Here is a 19,216-nt window from a genome sequence, read left to right as displayed (position 1 = left end):
ATAGCACGTATTTTTTACCTTCTTAGCCTGACTTAGTAGATCCCTAGCGCGGACTCGCTGAGCGGCCACATCATCACTGAGCGGTCGTTGCTCAGCGAGTTGAGAGCGGAGCACGGAGGCTTCGCACGCCGGCGGTTCGGCTGAGCGGAGCTGAGCATCAATAGCCCTGAGCCATTCCACTAGTTCCTCCATATCGCCCACGACTTCTAGTGATCGCTGTGAATAAAATATTTAGTTTTATAGTTTTTGATGAAGCAATTATCATTTCTTTAATTTATACTTTTATATTTCATAGTTTTATATTGACTGATTATTAAGACAAAGTGTTATCTGGACTTCAAGGGCAACCCACTCTTGCATTAGATACATCTAGCCTCAAATCTTTGAATTGTGAAACTTCTGTTAAAAAATAATCAGTATACCTTCTTGCTTAGCAGCAATCTTTCTGCCTTGCGTTGAACTTGCTCGGCAATCGCGTCAAAGCGTCGGTTGTCACGTGTAACCATCCCTTCTACGTGCGTTGCTCCTTCTCCTGGAGATATCTGATAGACATATAAGATTATTATTAGGTTTAGTAAGCCTGTACTAATCTAAACTAGTTTCAGGCATAAAAAAATAAAAATGGAAATTTTGGCTAAAACTTACCTGGCACAACTGTGGTCCAACTTGGTTAATGTTATCCAGAAGAGGCCGGTAATCCTGCAACTCTGCTTCTAATCTCAAGATGTCTTCTTCACGCGGTTCGACGGACTGCAGGCAAGTCTCGGCGCTCGACATCCATTCTGTTAACCTGGCAAATAAAAAAATTTGATTCTCAGGTATACGATAATATTCAATTGTGGTATATTTATTCCTAAATTGTGTTTGGAATGCTCACTTTGTATGACTATTATATAACTGCTGCACCAATGGTAAGGTCTCAGAGGCAATTCGTAGCAGGTCAGCACCGCGCGATGTGAGCTCGTTATATCTTCTTTGCAATGCGTCTAGTTTATCTTTCAGTTGCAAAGCCTCATCTCCGGAGATGTGTCTCATTAGTTCTAGACCGGACTCCACTGTGCTGTCTACCTCTTCTTGTTTTGCGGAAATCTCTTCGGTTTTTTCCTGTTCGAAAAATAAACATACATTGGTGCATAAATATCCTAATTAACATAGAATATAAACTATCGTGATGTATATAACTGAATAACAAGGGGCGTGAGTAAAGCTGTCTTTTTTATAATCTTGAGGTTTTAATTCACAATTTTACTTTAACCAGGATTAGCCAAGATGTTCATATCCGTAACATCAGAGGAGCCACAAATCCTTTATTATAAGGAATTTGTTTCGAGAAATTCTTTCACAGCTTTGAGTTAGCGAATTAAAATCTTATATACCTTGAGTAAGTTAAGTAATCATCTAAGAAACCGATCATCATAAAAGTAATGATACTTACAGCTAATTCATCCATTTGTCGCAGTAACTTCTCCATGTGAACGGGAAGTATCTTTCTCTTGGCTAAGTATTGTTCCATGCTATCCATCCAAGCGGACAGGTCTTGGTAAGTCAGCACCAAGTGGCGAAGGCCCTTGCGTGAGTTGTCAAGAAGTTCACCAATGTTGAGACTGTGGTCTACCAGGGCTTGGTACCTATGGAACAATTTGAGAAGTGAATAAGAAGTAGGCAAAAAACACATATTTGGTAATGACGCAAAATATGCACATAAAAAAATTACATTTTTATAAAAATTCTATTATGATTTAGTTTACCTGTCCGTCGCAGCTTGAAGGCGGTCAGCGAGAGTCGTTGCCTCATCATCTCCAACAAGGCTCATGAGCTGAGAGGCAGTCTCCGTCAGTTGTTTAAACGGCGGTTGCTTGGTTAGCACGTCATCATGGAGGAGCTTAAATACAAAAATAATATGTTAACTCATGGGAGTACCTAGTTGGGGCAGTATGAAATGTATGAACTCTCTGAAAAAATGTTTTTGTATTCAGGTTAAGTTAGTGCCAAAAATTCCACAATACCTTGTGCTCACGAATCTTCTGCTGGATCTTCTCTTCGTCAGTTGGTACAAGCTCCAAGGACTTTAGCTTACGTTCCGTCACTCCCAACCATTCCACGAGAGGTTGCAATTGTTCTTGGAACAGTTTTGCTACCTTCATAGCTTGTTCTAAGTCAAGCATTCTCTGTTGGGCGCCTTGAGTTAATGCATCGAATCTCTGCATTAGGCCCTTCAGTTGTTTTTCTACGGATTTTCTTTCAGCACTGTCGCATCCAGCGGCCACTTCGTTGCCCATCGCGAATAGAGATGACATGGAGTTTTGGCGATCCATTAACATTTTCTTCAGGAACTATGAGAAGAAATTAAGGAATTTTATAAATAAACCCACATTTTTGTTTAATATTATCCTACTTATAAATGTGAAAGTGTGGATGTTTGTTACTTAATCACGCAAACGGCTGAAAGGATTCGCATGAAATTTTGCCTTTGACATGGAAAAGGACATGTACTTTCTATAAAGATCTCTCAAACAATTCCCGTGGTAATTGTTCACGAGCGCGCGGGAATAGAAACCTTAATCCACGCGAACGAAGTCGTGGGTATCAGCTAGTAATATATAAAAGAGTCCAATCTACCTTCTGCTCCTGTAATTGTGCCTTTACCACCTTATAATCGGCGGAAGGTGGTTTCTGATTGTTCACCATGTCTTCCGTGTCCGCTAGCCATTTTTCGAGACCGGCCAAAGCCTCGGCGAATTTGCCTGATTGGAGCAGCCCTACGTCCAAACGGCGTTCACGTTCGTTCATCTGTTGAGAAAATATAATTTAAGTAATTCGATTTTTCTTACAAGGTACGTACTTGAGTTTTTTTATTTATGTTTTAAAATAAGTTAACATAAATACGTGAGATAAAAAAGCCTACTGCTATATTATCTTACCTTATCCTTAAGGGCGTTCCAGCGGTCATTCATCTTTTCTAGATCCTTCTCTAGCTGTTGAGTGGAGACGCCTTGTAAGGCGGAACGCACTAGGCCCTGTCCTATCTTGTTGCAATGGGATACGTTGACCCCAAGAGGTTCGAGGGTCCTTTGTTTAAAGTCCGCAAAGTCCTTCTGTTGAGCGCGAATTTGTTCTACTTCAGAAGACACCGGCTTTAAGCCTCTTACTTGTTCTGATGCCTGTTTAGAACAAATATTATTAGCATTTATTAGGGTCCAGTTACACGTCCAGACACTACTGTGAATTAAAGAGAACAATAAGATTTTGGCGCATGAATTTGGTTCTTTGATAACAGGATAAAACTAAAATAATTAATAAATTCTAGGAGATTCTGTGAAATTATTTACCTCATCAACGTCGTCAATAACGGAGTCATAGGCTTTATAGAAAGCCTCCAGTTTGCTAAGAGTATCGTCTAGGTCTTGTTCCTTCGAGCGTGCCTTTTCGTCCAATTTAGCCAACTGTTTGCGGATGCCTTCCACCTGTTAAATTAAAATTGTTTAAAATAAATGTCAAAGACAAATGCTAGTCTTGTCTATAATAACACACACTAAAATACTAACCTGATCTCTGGCTTTAGCGGAGTCAGCATAGCCACTATCGACCAAATTCTCCGCAGCTCTCTCAGAGTCTGCAACCAGATCATCTGCTTGTTCTAATCTCTTGTAGAAACGGCCCAAGTCGTCTAACTGTGCCTTCACGGTCTTGATCTCACGTCCAGGCGACTTCATGCTTTCCAGCTCTTTTTCTAAGTCAGTCAGATCGTGGGATACGCCCTTCACTTTGTCCTGTGTACACAAAATATAATGATTCAGGTAAACTCTAACTGATATATGACAGGAAAAAGTTAAACTAAAACGAAGAAATAATAAAACAATAACAAGATTACAGGATTAACTAAGAATTAGACACGGTAGGATATTCGGAATGAAGCCGCAATAACCTTGACCCAATAAAATGGCAAATGAGCTATTTTATTTATTGATACAACTCACCTGGAATTGTGAGAAAGCAGCAGCTGCTCCGGCCAAACGTTCTCTTGCATCTTCGGTCTTCGCCTCCAGGTCTTGCAGACGTTCGGCAAGCGCTCTGGCTGTCTCTTCTAACACGGGCCTGGCGCGATTGCCAGCTTCCGGCCCACCGTACTCGATTGCAAGTGCTACGATATCGTCGGCTGAGATGTTGACGCTCTATAAAGGTCATTCAAATAGATTATAATATGGACTATATACAGTGGCGTGAACAGGGTTTGCGACCAGGGTATGCATAAAGCAGGTAGATGGCATAAAATGGAAAAATTTCCCCTTCAATACTAGTTATATAAAATAATTTGGGTATAGAGTGCTATTGTGCATGTATGAAGTGCACGCCACTGACTATATATATAGAAATATAGTATATTGTAAATACAAATAGAATATTTGATAGTTTGTTTGTAACACAAGTTCATTCTACCACTATTATATCTTGATGAAATTTGGCACACATATTACATGCTTCCTGTAGATTGTCACAGAACTGTTTGTATAAAACTACACACGGCTAATAACTAACCCGATCTCAATACAGTTTTGGATAGAAATAGCTTGTATTTTGAAAATGGACATAGGGAAGGATCGTCTGAGTTGACGATTCCGCGAGCAGAAGTTATAAATTTTTGAAAATTATGTTAACCAAAGCTATGTTAACAGTCGTAATCCATAAAATAATATTATTGGTGGTATGTAAAATAGTTTACAATTTCACAATTATTGTCTAAATTGATGTTTATATGCGTTTCCCGAATTGTATTTAAACATCGTTCAGCCAAGGCACGACTTGGAATGTGGTATACCAAGCTATAACATGTTGAGAGTTTATGTTACTGACATAATTGATTACAAACAATCTGCTACAAACCCACCTAAAGAAATTTTCAGTACTAACCTGCAATGGTGCCCTCAAAGCATGTACATGGTCTACCAATCGGGCTACCGCCTCTCTAGCAGCTGCTGGCGGCGCAATCAATGCGGCTTCTAATTTCTCTTCGCACCTGACCAATGGAGCTTCAACAGCGCGAACCTTTTCGAGGAACTCTCCAAGCTTGCGCGCTGTGGACTCTAGGTATTCCACTTGCTGGAGCACTTCTATACCAAAATAATAAAACATTTTTATTAATTCATTGAAACTAAATGATTAATAGACAAAGAAAGGCTTTGTATCAGGCCGGATAAATAATTTATGTGCTTAGGATAATTTACGTATTCCAAACTGCTCCTTAGTTTATTTAAAACTCGAACTATTCCAATTTTTATCTCTTTTGGGCGATCAGGAAGTAGGACTCTACAAACATATGTCTTAGTAACAAATTAATAAAATCAGAGTAGTAGGTGTAAAGGATTTGATGTCTGTAGGTGTTTAAAGGGCCTCTTATACTCGTAGGTTAAATGTTCTAAGAAGATCTATCTTAATATGAATATACCTCAAATAAGAAAAAAGTACAAACCGTTGTTAATGCTGTCCCATCTTTCCTTCATGACATCCAGTTGTTTCCTAACAATATCCTGATCTACATCGCAAGAGGATATAAAAGTTTCACCCAACGTCCGGTTGTTCTCGTATTCTCCAGATCTGGAAAAAATAAATTGGAATGAATATACGGGTTATTATAAAAACAAATGATATAACGTTTTTTTTTACTATCATATTTCAGAATATCGAAGCCTCACCTCTTCCAAACATCGTTTCTAATCTGCTGCAATTCGCGAAGTTGTTTCTCAACATCTTTCTTAGTGAAAGCCACCGGTGGTAGTTTAGCCAGCCTGTCTTCAGCATCGGACAACCACGGCAGGAAGGACTCTTGCGCTTTGTTGTATTTGCGAGAATGTTCCTAAAAAAATATATTTTGCATTTTTAGATTATGGTAAGTGTTCTAGACCTTTAAGGCTAGAGTGAATAGGCTTTTTCTAGGCAAGCGTGCTCCGACCTAGACCTCATCATTGCTTTCTAACGGGCATGATTGTCGTCAAACGCTGGCCTATCGTTAATAAAAAAAAAAAAAAGTGAAAACAGCTATTGATTTTTAGCCGACTTAAAAAAGTGGGTTCGACTATTAACAATGTTTATTGAAAATTCTTTTCAATGGAAATCAGGATCTCATACCCCTTATGAGAATTGAGAAAAATTAGTCAATTGTGGTCGATTTAGATAATCATGCATTTGTTAAAGTATCTCAAATCAAATCTAATAATATTTTTTTTGTAGTAATATTTGGCAGAAACAGAGCAAAACTTCGCAAATCAAGTAACACGTCATACAGCATGATTTTGTTTCAGGTGTTTGGGATGGAAACAGAGTTGAAGCTATAGCACTCCTTAACAATGAAGAGTAGAGAGATAATAATTATAGGTTTATAAAAAGATTCTTTAATGTACGTAAAGTACAAATAGAGGTTTACATGAGAGTGTCCTTACCATTGCAGTTTGTAGTCTATTTTGTCTATCCACCGTTTCTCTCTTAAGTTTGTCCCATTGGGTCTGTATCCTGTCAAGATCCTTGCGTAGCCCAGTGTAGGCTGGTTTCTTTTCCATCTCACGGCCTTTACAAAATATGAAAGTTTAAAATAGGAAATATGTTTTTATTACATTTATTTTGAAGTTATTCAATATATATGGTTATTTAATATAGATATATGTCTTGCATAGATGATCAATTCATATTAAGACTAAGACATGACAAAGTCAAATATTTCTTTATTCAAATATATACAATTAGGCCGAAAATGTTCATGTATGGGTAACCATTAATAATGTGTACAATGAAGACAACAAGGCTAGAAGTAAAAAATTTGTAACATAGACACGAAGAAAAGGGTTTTATTGTAGGACGAGGCCCGCCAAAAAACGGGTATTCTTTCGGTTTTTAATTAATTTTAACTGTGTTCTCTATTAAATTTTTATTATCAGCCCGGATATCTTTAGCATAAGATTATTAATACATGCATACATGAAAAAGCGTGGAGGTTCAAAGTTCTGAATATCTCTTTCCTGTGAGGCTTTTTCCAGCAGTGGGATAGTAATAGTGTGTCGGTGATCCTTGCATACCTTTGTCAAGCAGCATGATGATTTCGTGTTCACGCTGCGTCAGGTCGCGGTACAGTGGCTCATGTTTGGCCACTTGTTGCTGCAGTTTGTTCTTATCGGCTGACACCTGCAGTCTTCCTGGCAGCGTCGTCAGTTCGGATTGTAACCAGCCGAGAGTTCGAGAAATGCTCTCTTCAAGGTTGCGGCCGTCCCTACGAGAGAACATCGTTACTAAAACACGCGATAGGACAAGGTCAGTAAGGATACTATTTTGTTAAACAATTCAAGAGCAAAGTGCCCTTTATGTTTAAGTTTTGAGAGAAGAAGTGATCTTTCTAAGTGATCTCAAGTTGGGCGGTTAAAGGTTGATGATGATGAGATACAACCCGCTGTTAGATAGACGGATTCCTGAGGATTCCTGACGGAATCCTACACTTAAAAAGTAATACATACTTTAGTGCAGCTTCAATCTCCGCCTTCTTGTGGTCCAGTTTCCGTTGTAAGGCATCATACTGTCTCGCTGCTGCAGCCAGCTTGCCCTGTATGTCCTGTCTTGCTCCAGCATCGGCTAGCACATCGGCCAGCGCAGCGCCGGCCGCTTCCAAATCCGCGAGAAGTGGACGCTGGCCTTCCAGTTGCCTTTCTAGGTTCTGTGATGAGCAAAAGCACCATACGTTAAACATATATATCAACAAAACCTATAACTCCACTATGGCCTCCGTTGCGTAAAACAGTTCTTGGCACCAATTCCTCTGTTCCAAGATTATGTAAGACCCTAAACCACATTAGCACTGTAGTTGATATTTACTCTGACTCTTTGTATTAGTTCAGAGATAAGATATTTTTATCATGGACCACTTGAGCCTTACTTGATTTATAATAGTCTCGTTCACAATACCTTTTCTTTTCATTATATGGTGTTATTCTATATTTATAATGTAACTGTAACTTATTATATATTTTCATATGCTGTGTTTACTTTAAAAAAAAACATTACATTTAAATAGAATAGTTAAAATTTTAAAAAAAGCGGATGTAGTAGTGTAAGTGTTTGTAAGTAAACCTAATAAAACATCAGGAGGCCTTATCGCTAATATCAAAAAAAAATATTTTAACTGTAAAATAAATAGGTACTAAATAATATTATCGAATTTCAATCCAATTTCAATCAAATTTTCAATTTCTATCTTATTTCAATATATTATGAAAATATATTATGACCTATGTATAATATTCATGATAGTTTAGCTATAGTTTAGGCGAAGAAACGGTTAAAACCGGTCCAGTACTTTCAGAGACGATTCGGTACAAACAAAAAAATCTCAATATTATTATAGATAGCTAACTATATTAGTATAGATAGCTAAGAACCATCTCGATCCTGTCAGCTTCCAAACAGAAAAAAATACGGTGCATTCCTTTCAAAGCTACGCTGTCACAGATTCACCCGTAAGCTTATAACAGCTCTAGTGTGGGGTTAATAAGGATATATTTATTACGCGGTTTTAACTAAAGACAATTAGCAAGACAGACTTCCACTTACCTCTACTTCCCGCAATTGATCGGCGGGTTCGCGTTGTGCCGAAACGTCGTCCAGCTTATCAGATATGGCATGCAAAGCGTTTCTTAATCGAGTGAGGCCTGCGTCCAGTTCCCTGGATGTATCAGCAGCCGCTCCCAGACTTTCGGCACGGTGTTCCAATCTGAGAGCAAATAAATATGAAGGTTATATAGTTTAAGCAATTAAATATCACTTGCTTTAACGGTGAAGGCAATCATCGTGAGTCGAACGAAGCCTCATGCCAGAGGGTTCTCCATAATGTTCTCAAATGCGTTTCGAAGTCCACCTATCCGTACGTGGCTAGCGTGGTGCACTATGACCTACAACGCGTGCTCTGAAGTGGGTCGGTATTGGGTAAATATTATATGATGATGAGCAGTATCTATAGGAACTGCCTTGGTCGCGTGGTTGACTTGATCGACTAGAGGTCACGAAGCCCTGCGTTGGATTTCCGGGTCGGTCCAGTAACTGTTAGGTATTTTTATGACACTCGCGGTACCAATCTGAAATTAGGAAACTGGCGTTGGGTTAAGCACAGTCCCTGGAACCTACCTAATTAGGCCTACTTGAAATAAATAAATTTAGAATTTAGAATTTTATGCTAATGCTTGGTAATTGCTTCATCATCATCATTATCATCATCATCATCAGCCTATCTCAGTCCACTGCTGAACTAAGGCCTCTTCATTTGCACGCCATCTCGGTCTATTGCTGGTTAGCTGCATCCAGTTCTTCCTTACTGCCTTTACAATATCATCTCTCCATCGAGCCGGTGGTCGGCCAATGCTTCTGTGTCCAGTATGCGGTTGCCAATCCAGAATCACTCGGCTCCACCACCCGTCCTCCCTTCGAGATATGTGACCCGCCCAGTTCCATTTCAGGGCCGCTGCTTTTTGAACGATGTCAGTGATTCCAGTTCGGTTTCTGATCTCTATGTTGGGAATCTTATCTAATAGAGACAAAACTAACATCGCTCTTTCCTATTTAATATGCTATGTAATTGCCAAAACAATAATTACTATTAAAACCATCCAAAGAAACAGACCCACCGGCCACTTTTGTTGCCCGCGCCGTTGTACTGCTACTGTATATTTAGTAATTCGGGTGGCAGCAAAATTTACCTTAAAACAGCTGATGTGTTTTTGTCATTGCGTATTTATAACAACTTTTTGCATTTAATTCACTAAAAGTATTGAACTCAGATAACTGTCAACGAACAAAATTTCTCTATTAAATATTATGAACACTATAACGACCCATTAGACTAAGTAGCGTACCTGTCACGTTAAAAACAAGTCTTGTAGATAGAGAAACATATTCACAAGCAGATACAAGAAAAATATTATTGACGCAACATTTAACAAAATTTTTCGTAACAAAGAATAACGTTGGTGTTGTTTTTATTTCAACGTTAAAAGTTTTATTGACTTCTCGAGGTTTCACTTCGCGTTCCTTTGTTTTACTTTAAAATTAAAAACTGTTTCCAAGTAATCAAAGCAACGTCCGGTAAAACCCCTAAAAGTCCATAAAACTTTTACCCTTCAAATGAAATAAAAGAACTTCCAGTAAAACCCCAAAAAGTCCATAAAAGTAACGAAATAAATATTGCAATGAAATCAGGAGGAAAGTTTCACAACGCGTGTGAAGTACCTACAAAACGCTATGTAACAAAAATAAAAAAAATACTAAGTACATAGTGTAGTTGGAAAAATTATTTCAGAAGATTTTATTTTATTTTTCCTTATAGTAATAAGAAGGGGCCATATTTTGAACACTTGAGTAATATTCCAATAAGTAATTCCATAACGTAACTTACTTGTTGAGGAGGTCGTTCCAGCGATCCTGCAGTATTTGCAGTTTCTGGCGCAACTTGTTCGCATCAGGATCGTTTTCCGGTAGCCTCTGAAGTACGGTATGAGCCACTTCCTCAAGGTGAACAAGTTGTGGTTGCTGGCCACGGAACTCCTCCCGAAGAACTTGTACCTGGTTTGAGCGAAATTGAATTAATTTAGTCCGCTAACTCGGTATTTCGAAAGTATTTAAACCTAATTCGTCCATTCGTAATAGTTTATAAACAGTTTTTCATGAATGTCTCATTACAATAACAATATTATAAAGTCTGTTACCCGGAGTTAAACGGAGAATGACGATAATAATTAATCATTTTAACTGTGAAAAGTTCACAAGCAAAAATAAAAGTGTCGCTTGCAATTACCGTGGAGTTTTATGCCTACAGGTTCTCCATTGTTATTTTGTAATGTACTAACCTGTTGTACTTGAGTTTGCACCACTCTCGAGTCTGAAGAGATGGGCCCAAGTGCCGCCATCATGCGTTCCTTTGAGCCCAACCACTGCGCTAGAGAGGCGTGGGTGTCGTGGAAGTCTTTCATTTCTTCCATTACACGGATCCTGAATTTAAAAAAAAATATTAATCGCGTATGCGTATGTGTGGTGGGTTGGTGGTATTTTTATACAATATGTTATACACATTTCGGTGCGGGACAAACCATCTGGAGATGTTGACTTTATAACGCACTCTTTTATTGTGCACCACACTAAAATACATAAAAGTTTAATAAAATAACAAGCAACACAGTGTGTACATTTTGGCGGTCTTATCTATTAAATTAAAATCATCTATCAAATTAATCTATAGAAACTACTTACTTATCTTTGAATGCGTCGTGAAGCGCTTTCCACCTGCCAGCTACTTCTTCAGATTCGTCGTGTAACCGATCAGCACCTTCGACTGCTTGCTTGCGACGTAAAAGTTCTCGCACCTTATGCAATATACAAACATTCAAATTATTAACCTTTATTTACATTACAACCTTTCATTGTTACTTCAAAATATAATAGAACAAATCTGAACTTCTTCAGGCTTCGTCTAAGCAGGTGTGAAACACCGACTTGTGATAGATTTTTTTTTTCTATGTACTCAGTGACTTTTTATTCGTTTTAAATGAGCATCTTGTTATTATATATTAGTTCCTATATATGTATTAATACCTATATTCAACTTACCTGGGTTTTAGTAGAGTCCAGAATGCTCTGCTTTTCATACATCTCTTCGAGTACAGCGCGCGCTTGTTTGATTGTCTTATCGGCTTCTTCTTTGGTGTTTGGAACAGACTCCTTAGGAAGTTGTCTTTGGACCTGTAGAATAATGTCTTACAATAAATATTTTTTTTCCATTAATTTGGGCAGTTTCTTTTTTTAACAAAGCTTTTTTTACGTGTAAGATTATTACGTAACAAAACTTTTTACCTTGTCAAGGAAAGCGTTTAGGGCTCGGAGGCTATCGAGATGTTTTCTGACTTCTTCTCTGACAGAATCTAATTCTGATTGTCTGTCCGCTAGTTTGGTACCCAGCAGTTCATATCTGTTATTGATTTCCGATATTTGTTGTTGCACTGGTGAAAGTTCTGGGGAAAAAGAATTACGTTAAACAGAATGCAGATAAATTATTTTTGGAGGTAGCAACCGCTGACATAATAATCATAAAGTAACCCAGAAAAGTATAAAGCAACTACTCTCCAACCCTGCTGGTCACGCTGTAGAAGACTAAAATTTCATACAGAGTTCATCAAACACCTATCTATTCATTTCTAGGACCAATCATCTATCGAATTTATACTATCAATATTTTAGAGTTCCCTGTAACATACCTTCAAGATGGAAGCCGTCTTGGCTGGAGCGACGCGAGGAAAATCCTGAAGAAGCAGAATGCGCCGATGCGGGACTTACTAAGCCGCGCGCCTTTCCGGGCGATGGTGATCGACCTTCAACGCGACCTTAAAGGACATTATATTTTACCGTAAAAAATAGGAAACTTGACGGATGTGCACCTGCCAAAATTATCATCCTAAATTAGACAAAGCATAGTGGTTAGTACGTCACGAGGTTCTAAGTAAGATTTTCGGGTTGGGCAAACCATATCTAGGTATTAAATTTTTCTGTATGTCCATTGGCAGTTGTTCATCCTCGCGCCTAGGAGACCACGCTTACCCTCGATCCCGGTTATTATCACCGACTCATGTGATATTAACCAATATAGCTCGTTTATTAATGGTCATTAATAAACGAGCATAGACCAACTCGTAGGATTTAGAACTTCGCCACCACGGAGGGCTTGAAACTAAAATGCTGCTCTAATGCGGCATTTATTATATCAGGATCTATAGCTTCTTTGAGGCACGAGTAGTGGACTCCTGAGAAAACTGAAAATTACTTGATAGAAAAACTCAATAGGTAACTAAGAATTTGTGAAGCGGATCTCTTGATTACTAAAACAACGAGGCAGTTACTGTATTAAATGCGAACACATATTAGTCGTGTAAAGTAATAAAAAAAACATTTTGTAAAGCGAACTTTAAAGGATGGCTAAAGAACGGCTAAAATTCTAGGGTTTTTTCTAAGATAACCTAGGTTGTATATCCTTTACTCTGGCATGAAAGAAGCATGACTTACTGGGCGTCTGTCGTTTGGTGGGACTGTACAGCTGTCTCTTCCTATGTGGACTATCACCACGTTCTCCGCGGGTCAAGGACTCATACGCTGCACCAGCTTCGTTGACCTACATCAGAATATATTATGGTGTTATCGAATATCCAATAAAAAAGGAAAAGTATATCCTTAAGGATCCTTATGGAATTTTAAGCGCAATAACCTCTTCGTGCTTAAATGGCTGCACGGATTTTAATAAACTTATATATTCAATTAAAGGCTCATAAGTCATAGAATAATGCATAGGATATTTAATATCCCGAAAATCCTAATAACTTATATTGCGAACTTCGATATGTTTTTTTGCGGCAAATTTCGTGTTTCAACAGAAGGGAAGAATAGGAATACAGTGTACGCGTATAGTATAGATCAATTATGTAATGAAAGAGTAGTCCTTCTACACATCCCCAAAAAATTTACAGTAATCTCTTCCAATTTTTAGTTTTTTCTTTAACTAACCTTGTCAATATTGACGGAGAAGTCCCTGTAATCTTTTGCGAGAGGCCTCAGTTCATCTTGCTGGTGTTTGATGATATCTAAGTCAACGGCTACAGGGCGTAAATGTCCAACACGATTTTCCATTGTTTGAAGCCATTCTAAAACCTGTTTGAATATATAATATAATTATTAAAGACCTCCGGAATGTAGATCAAGATGTTATTTAATGTACAATTCATAACATTGAAGTGAGGATATCTAATAAAATAATAGGTTTCTCTACCTGTATCCTCAGTGATTCGTATTGGTTGAGCTGGTTGGCCCTTTGCTGTGAGAGTTTTTGTTTTTCTTCCAACGATACGTTGAAGTCACGCCATTGGTTTTCCAAAGCCTAAAATTTTAATTAAAAATGAATAAAAGCTTCTCAACCGGGAAATAGTTCCTTTATAATATATAGCACAATTAAATTTCATAAATATTCATAACATTGTATGTCAGAGATATTTCCCTATACTTCTGGGCTGTGTTGTGATCATTTAACAACTTGATTACTTCAAGTAACCCATACTTCGAGATACAAATGTGAAAGACTAGAGCGATATAACTGCCAGATTCATGATCTGCAGGTTAAATCTTATTTAAATTATAGTGATTTTACAGTAAGCGCGAATAAATATTGAATTCTTAATTATATAGATGATAGATGATAATAATAGTATACAGTTTGTTGCTTTTACAGTAAACGCTTTCTTGGTTGGCTGAACTGAAGTCGCGAGTGGCTGTGTACAGTTTTTAGCAAATTTGAGGTGATTTTTATGTAAGCTGCATGGGCGAACATCTCGTAGAGCCAGCTTCAGTTCGGCCAAGTAAGATTTCCACTACCGCACGTACCTTCATCCTGTCGCGTACTACGTGAGTATCAGTGATATCCTTCTTAGATATCAGCTGTTTGCCATTACGCAGGCATTCTTCCAACAGCGGCATTTGTTTGTCTCTCTCGTTCGCAAGATCGGCCAACCGGTGTCGGTCGTCTCGCGCGTCCGCAAATTCGGAGAGCTGGGAATGCGCTGACTCTAATGCGGTAGCTTGTTGCGTGAACTGCATAAGTTCTATTGAAACCTCTTCCAGAAACTGTCCGCGTTTGAAAGAACGCTCGAGGAGTTTTTCGTACCTGAGACGAAGAAAATTGATTAGGATTATTTGGATCATTGAGGCAGCATACTATTAAATAGGAAAATTAAGTCTGAGAATGTAGGCATGAGAGTATCATTGCTGCGCTGAAAATTCATAACGTCAAATCTTTAAATCTGTAAAATCTTTTAATCTGTACAACACATACCTAGCATAAATATCTTCAGCCCTTTGCTCCAACTTCTTTGCAATTCTGGCGTTGGATGGCGTTAGTGCGGCGTCACGTGCCGAGGACAATAGTTTGTTTAGTGTCGGCCTGCGAGCTTCAATCTCAGAGTGGCTAAGCCTTTGTTCGCGTACCTGTTCGTCAAGCCTCTCACGGATCAAAGAAGCTGGTTTCACTTGACCCCTGTAATATAAGCAATACGATAATTGTAAAAATGGTACAGAATAAACAGACACTTTTCAGCAATCAATTTTACGTAAAATTGAAAAATCAATATGTCCCAAAAAAAACAAGCAGTACTTACTTAAAATTATTTTCCACGCTGGCCAACCACTGTGCCTGTGTTTCGGCGGCATCTTGCAGACCTTGGCACTGCAGTAATGCAGCCTCAAGCTCGGAGCATCGTGAGCCAACAGCGTCACTCAATTCATTGTATCTCTCCGTTACTTCTATTACGGGTACTTCCAGTTGTCTAATTTCAGCGGGTGTTAGGTTGCTTTCTAGAGATTTGACAAGTTGGTCGCATGCCTAAAAAAAATATTTAGTCATTCTTTCATTGCTTATTAAACGATCTCTGTGTTATTTAAACGACCTTCAACTTTGACACTTAAAAGATGAAATCAATGAAACTTACATCCTTAGCATTGTCAATCAGTCGTCCCTGCGCGAGTATTTCATTGTGCAGCGACTTTGCTCGCGACAATTGCGTCTCTACAGCTCGAGGCTCACCGCCCACTGCCTCCGTAAGTACTGCACGTACTTGAGGTTCCACCTATGAAGTATTAACAAATATAATTACAATCTACCTAATATTTATTATGGGCCTCATAAGACGGCTTAGAGTCACTCAGCGGGCGATGGAGAGAGCTATGCTCGGAGTATCTCTACGCGATCGAATCAGAAATGTGGAGATTCGTAGAAGAACCAAAGTTACCGACATAGCTCAACGAGTCGCGAAGCTTAAGTGGCAATGGGCCGGGCACATAGTTCGGAGAAAGGATGGACGTTGGGGTCCCAAGGTGCTGGAATGGCAGCCCCGTACTGGTAAGCGCAGCGTTGGTCGACCCCCAACGAGGTGGACAGACGACATTAAGCGCGTCGCAGGTAGCCGTTGGATCCAAGCGGCTCAGAATCGTGGAACTTGGAACTCCCTACAAAAGACCTATGTCCAGCAGTGGACGTCTATCGGTTGATGTGATGATGATGATGAATCTTTATTTGCGGAAACCAACTTAGGCCTTGAAGGAAAAACTATTAATAATCTAAGCATTTCTACTATGTCTTTCCTGACAAAGATCGAACTGTTCCAGCATTTAAAATAGTATTGAGGATGTACAATTTAAAGCTTTTAAGCTATTAAAGTATAGTATCAACGTCTTTTAATATAAACTTACCGTCTGCATCCATCTTTGGGCTCTCTGCACCGCATCCCTGTATCTAGCAGATCCGTCACTGGCCGTCCTGAGCCTGTCCAACAGTCGCTGGGCTCTATTTGCCAAATCTGAATGTCTTCTCCTGGCCATAGCCGCATGTTCCCTCACAACACTGTCGACTGGGGCAGCAACGTGTGAGAACCGCGCAGGTAATGTGGTACGGTAATCATTGAGCAGTGTCAGAAATTCCTGCAGAATACGAAAAGGATAAGAACATCTGACCAAGTTTAAAATTTCCGAAAATAAGACCATTAAATGGTTACATCAAGTTTCCTTAAAGTTTTAATTTAATGTCAGAAATATTACCTTGCTTTCATCGACAAACTTTTGGGCGGACATAGTGATGAATCGAAGGTCAGCTTGGTGGGCAATCACATCTGACACAAATTCACGGACATCTTCACTTTGGCCGCTTAAGTTGTCTAACTTGGATAAAGCTACTTCCTTGTCCTCAAGCGTTCGGTACGCACTTTCTATCCATGAGTTGAATGTGTTTAATTCGTTCCTAAAAAAATACAATGGTATAGTATATTGTTATTGTTTGTGGCATGATCATAATCACTAATGTTGTAATAACTAGCAGCTAACACTTACGTGAATTTGGCGAGCTCGTCTCTTGCTGCGATAAGGCGTCGTAGCATCCTATCGCATTTATCAGAACATTTGTCACAGCGTTGTTTTAGCTGTCTCACGCCTCGTTCCAGAGCGGCAACCTACGAATTTTCATCAAAAAAGGTAAAAAAAAAATAATCGCATTATTGTAACAATGATGGATCTCTTTTTTGACATTCTTACGACAGAGGAAAATAATATCCCGTAATGTACAATCATAATATCCAACGAACCTCATGTGGTGCTAGTACATCGCCACCGGAAACAAGAAGCTGTTTCGCTTGATCTGCGCACGCGGAGACTTGGCGTTGGTGACTTTCAAGATCGTCTTTAATGAGCTGCAAGAAAGATTAGAATGTTGTCAAGTGTTTTGGGTTTTTTTTAACAGGATTAAGCTATACAAATATTCTTCAAGATTACCTTGAGTATATTGATCTGATTGCGAAGTTCATCCATGTCTTCTTTCACCGTTTCCTGATTGGCCAATCGTTCTTCGACAACCGCGATCCATTCCAATAACTTCGAAAGAGTCTCATCGCAAAGCCTGTATTTCTCTTCAACTGCTTGCTACACATAAAATTAAATAGTTTATTTCACAATCTTTTGGAGTCCTCGAGCCGTAGTATTCAAAATGTACATGCTCTCATGAGAGCCACAGAGGTGCCTTGTTTTCTAAGCTACGTTGAAATATTTTCTAAAGATTATATTGAAGTGCAATAAGTCACAGTGTTTAGACTATAACTACTAAAGTAAATTTACAGTGCTATTCATTTACATTGAAGTAGAAATAAGGCAACGCCACTAGCTATCAACAATAATTATCTATTCTTATGTACAACAATAGAGTAAACGACTCAACTCAATTGCTAAGTGATTTACTACTATAAATATCTGAAATATAAGCTTAAACTACCAGCAGACGACTATGCATAGAAGCCAACAATACCCTAGAAATGCATAAAGACATTGATAACACGAAATTAACCCAATTACAAGAGCGTGAAAGTGACAAGACACAACCAGTCCAAAAGTTGCGTGAAACACAAAATCTAGGTGCAGAAAGCATTGCATGCAAGCAGTGGAACAATCACAAACGTCAAAGACTCAATGTACAATATGTGTTTGACATTTGTTTTATGAGTATTATAGAACTGAGAAATGGTATCAACATTTTCAGAAAATGTTATTATTAATGTTTAATTCATAAGTTAATTGTTAAAAAAAAAAAATACACAATTATACCTTACAGGGGATATCTGAAACTTTAAAATTAAATATTGTTTGTGAAGTAAATGAGAATATGGTACAAAGTAATAGAAAATTTTACACGTATAGGCGGAAATAGAGTGATTCGGACGAATTTACATTTATTAAAATAATTATGAGATGTTATTTCATTTAAAAATCCCGATTGTTTTTTTTTTTAAATGAAATAATTTCTCACGAATACGGAGTATCTATAGTAAGACTAAAATGAATTATTTCAATACTACCTTTGGTGTTTGTGTTTGTAGAAAATGTTTTACCATTTGATATGGCGAATGTTTGAGTCGCGAGTATCGCCTTATCATCGACATATTTAATAGTTTAAAGGTATCAATCATGCATTCCGAAATTTTGTGAGCGCGTTCCCATGGAATGAGTAAATCGGAACACAAAACTTTAAATAATAGAGGTAAGGCTTAATGAAATCGAATTTTAAAGACTTTATTAAACCAGCAGTCATATTTAACTGGTCTTCAGATGAGGAAGCAAAGGTACGAAAGCGGGAGTTCGATGACATGTAGGTCAGGACAATAATGTCCATTTCGATCTCCCTGATATTTCTTAGCACAAAGTGAATATGGGGGTTAGGTAATTGGCGATACGGTGATGGTTCTTAAAATCGTCGTTAATATGATCCCTCAAAGGCAAGCATTCACGATTTAGCTCAAAAGGGCTCTTTAGCATCGCAGGCAACGGCTGGAAATAAAAAACAACATACATCGAGCCTTATTACAAAGTTGATAAGCACATCATCATTTGTTTTTACTGATTTTGACAGCTTTCTTAAAGTTGAGAAATGTTTTCATCGATCTAAGATATATTATATTCCGCTGTATAATAGTATGTACCTATATCTAGGTATTAATATTGCTTAGTGTAAAAAATTGAATCCAATGCCATAATATTTATTTTTTGACAACAAAGTCATAATATTTTTGAAAACTGTCAATTATCGAGCAAAAAAAAAACTAAAGTTAAGCATCTATAAACAACACAAGAC

General features: G+C 38.3%; 1 protein-coding gene across 32 annotated transcripts in view; it reads right to left on the bottom strand.

The window, feature by feature from the left end:
• Positions 1–19,216, bottom strand: part of LOC120627239 (dystonin) — a 257,601-nt gene that overhangs the window by 30,306 nt on the left and 208,079 nt on the right. For all 32 annotated transcript variants that reach the window (XM_039895292.1, XM_039895161.1, XM_039895238.1 and 29 more), the window contains 37 exons: positions 17,371–17,517; positions 17,184–17,288; positions 16,933–17,051; positions 16,645–16,843; positions 16,300–16,527; positions 15,540–15,677; positions 15,210–15,433; positions 14,888–15,088; positions 14,440–14,719; positions 13,832–13,939; positions 13,570–13,713; positions 13,075–13,180; positions 12,273–12,398; positions 11,872–12,029; positions 11,629–11,760; positions 11,272–11,384; positions 10,872–11,013; positions 10,421–10,587; positions 8,587–8,746; positions 7,497–7,693; positions 7,065–7,255; positions 6,435–6,559; positions 5,691–5,851; positions 5,468–5,592; positions 4,909–5,108; positions 3,978–4,172; positions 3,546–3,770; positions 3,330–3,464; positions 2,922–3,161; positions 2,620–2,790; positions 2,007–2,333; positions 1,749–1,882; positions 1,436–1,628; positions 878–1,104; positions 646–790; positions 423–542; positions 19–216 (listed from right to left, as the gene is read on the bottom strand). In XM_039895292.1, coding sequence (XP_039751226.1) covers positions 19–216; positions 423–542; positions 646–790; positions 878–1,104; positions 1,436–1,628; positions 1,749–1,882; positions 2,007–2,333; positions 2,620–2,790; positions 2,922–3,161; positions 3,330–3,464; positions 3,546–3,770; positions 3,978–4,172; positions 4,909–5,108; positions 5,468–5,592; positions 5,691–5,851; positions 6,435–6,559; positions 7,065–7,255; positions 7,497–7,693; positions 8,587–8,746; positions 10,421–10,587; positions 10,872–11,013; positions 11,272–11,384; positions 11,629–11,760; positions 11,872–12,029; positions 12,273–12,398; positions 13,075–13,180; positions 13,570–13,713; positions 13,832–13,939; positions 14,440–14,719; positions 14,888–15,088; positions 15,210–15,433; positions 15,540–15,677; positions 16,300–16,527; positions 16,645–16,843; positions 16,933–17,051; positions 17,184–17,288; positions 17,371–17,517 — 6,306 coding nt within the window. The remainder of the gene's footprint in view (positions 1–18; positions 217–422; positions 543–645; positions 791–877; positions 1,105–1,435; positions 1,629–1,748; positions 1,883–2,006; positions 2,334–2,619; positions 2,791–2,921; positions 3,162–3,329; positions 3,465–3,545; positions 3,771–3,977; positions 4,173–4,908; positions 5,109–5,467; positions 5,593–5,690; positions 5,852–6,434; positions 6,560–7,064; positions 7,256–7,496; positions 7,694–8,586; positions 8,747–10,420; positions 10,588–10,871; positions 11,014–11,271; positions 11,385–11,628; positions 11,761–11,871; positions 12,030–12,272; positions 12,399–13,074; positions 13,181–13,569; positions 13,714–13,831; positions 13,940–14,439; positions 14,720–14,887; positions 15,089–15,209; positions 15,434–15,539; positions 15,678–16,299; positions 16,528–16,644; positions 16,844–16,932; positions 17,052–17,183; positions 17,289–17,370; positions 17,518–19,216) is intronic.

This window comes from Pararge aegeria, chromosome 1 (assembly GCF_905163445.1).
Source record: "Pararge aegeria chromosome 1, ilParAegt1.1, whole genome shotgun sequence".
NCBI lineage: Eukaryota > Metazoa > Arthropoda > Insecta > Lepidoptera > Nymphalidae > Pararge > Pararge aegeria.
Note: the sequence above shows the minus strand (reverse complement) of the source record. Positions and strands in the feature narration are given on the sequence as shown.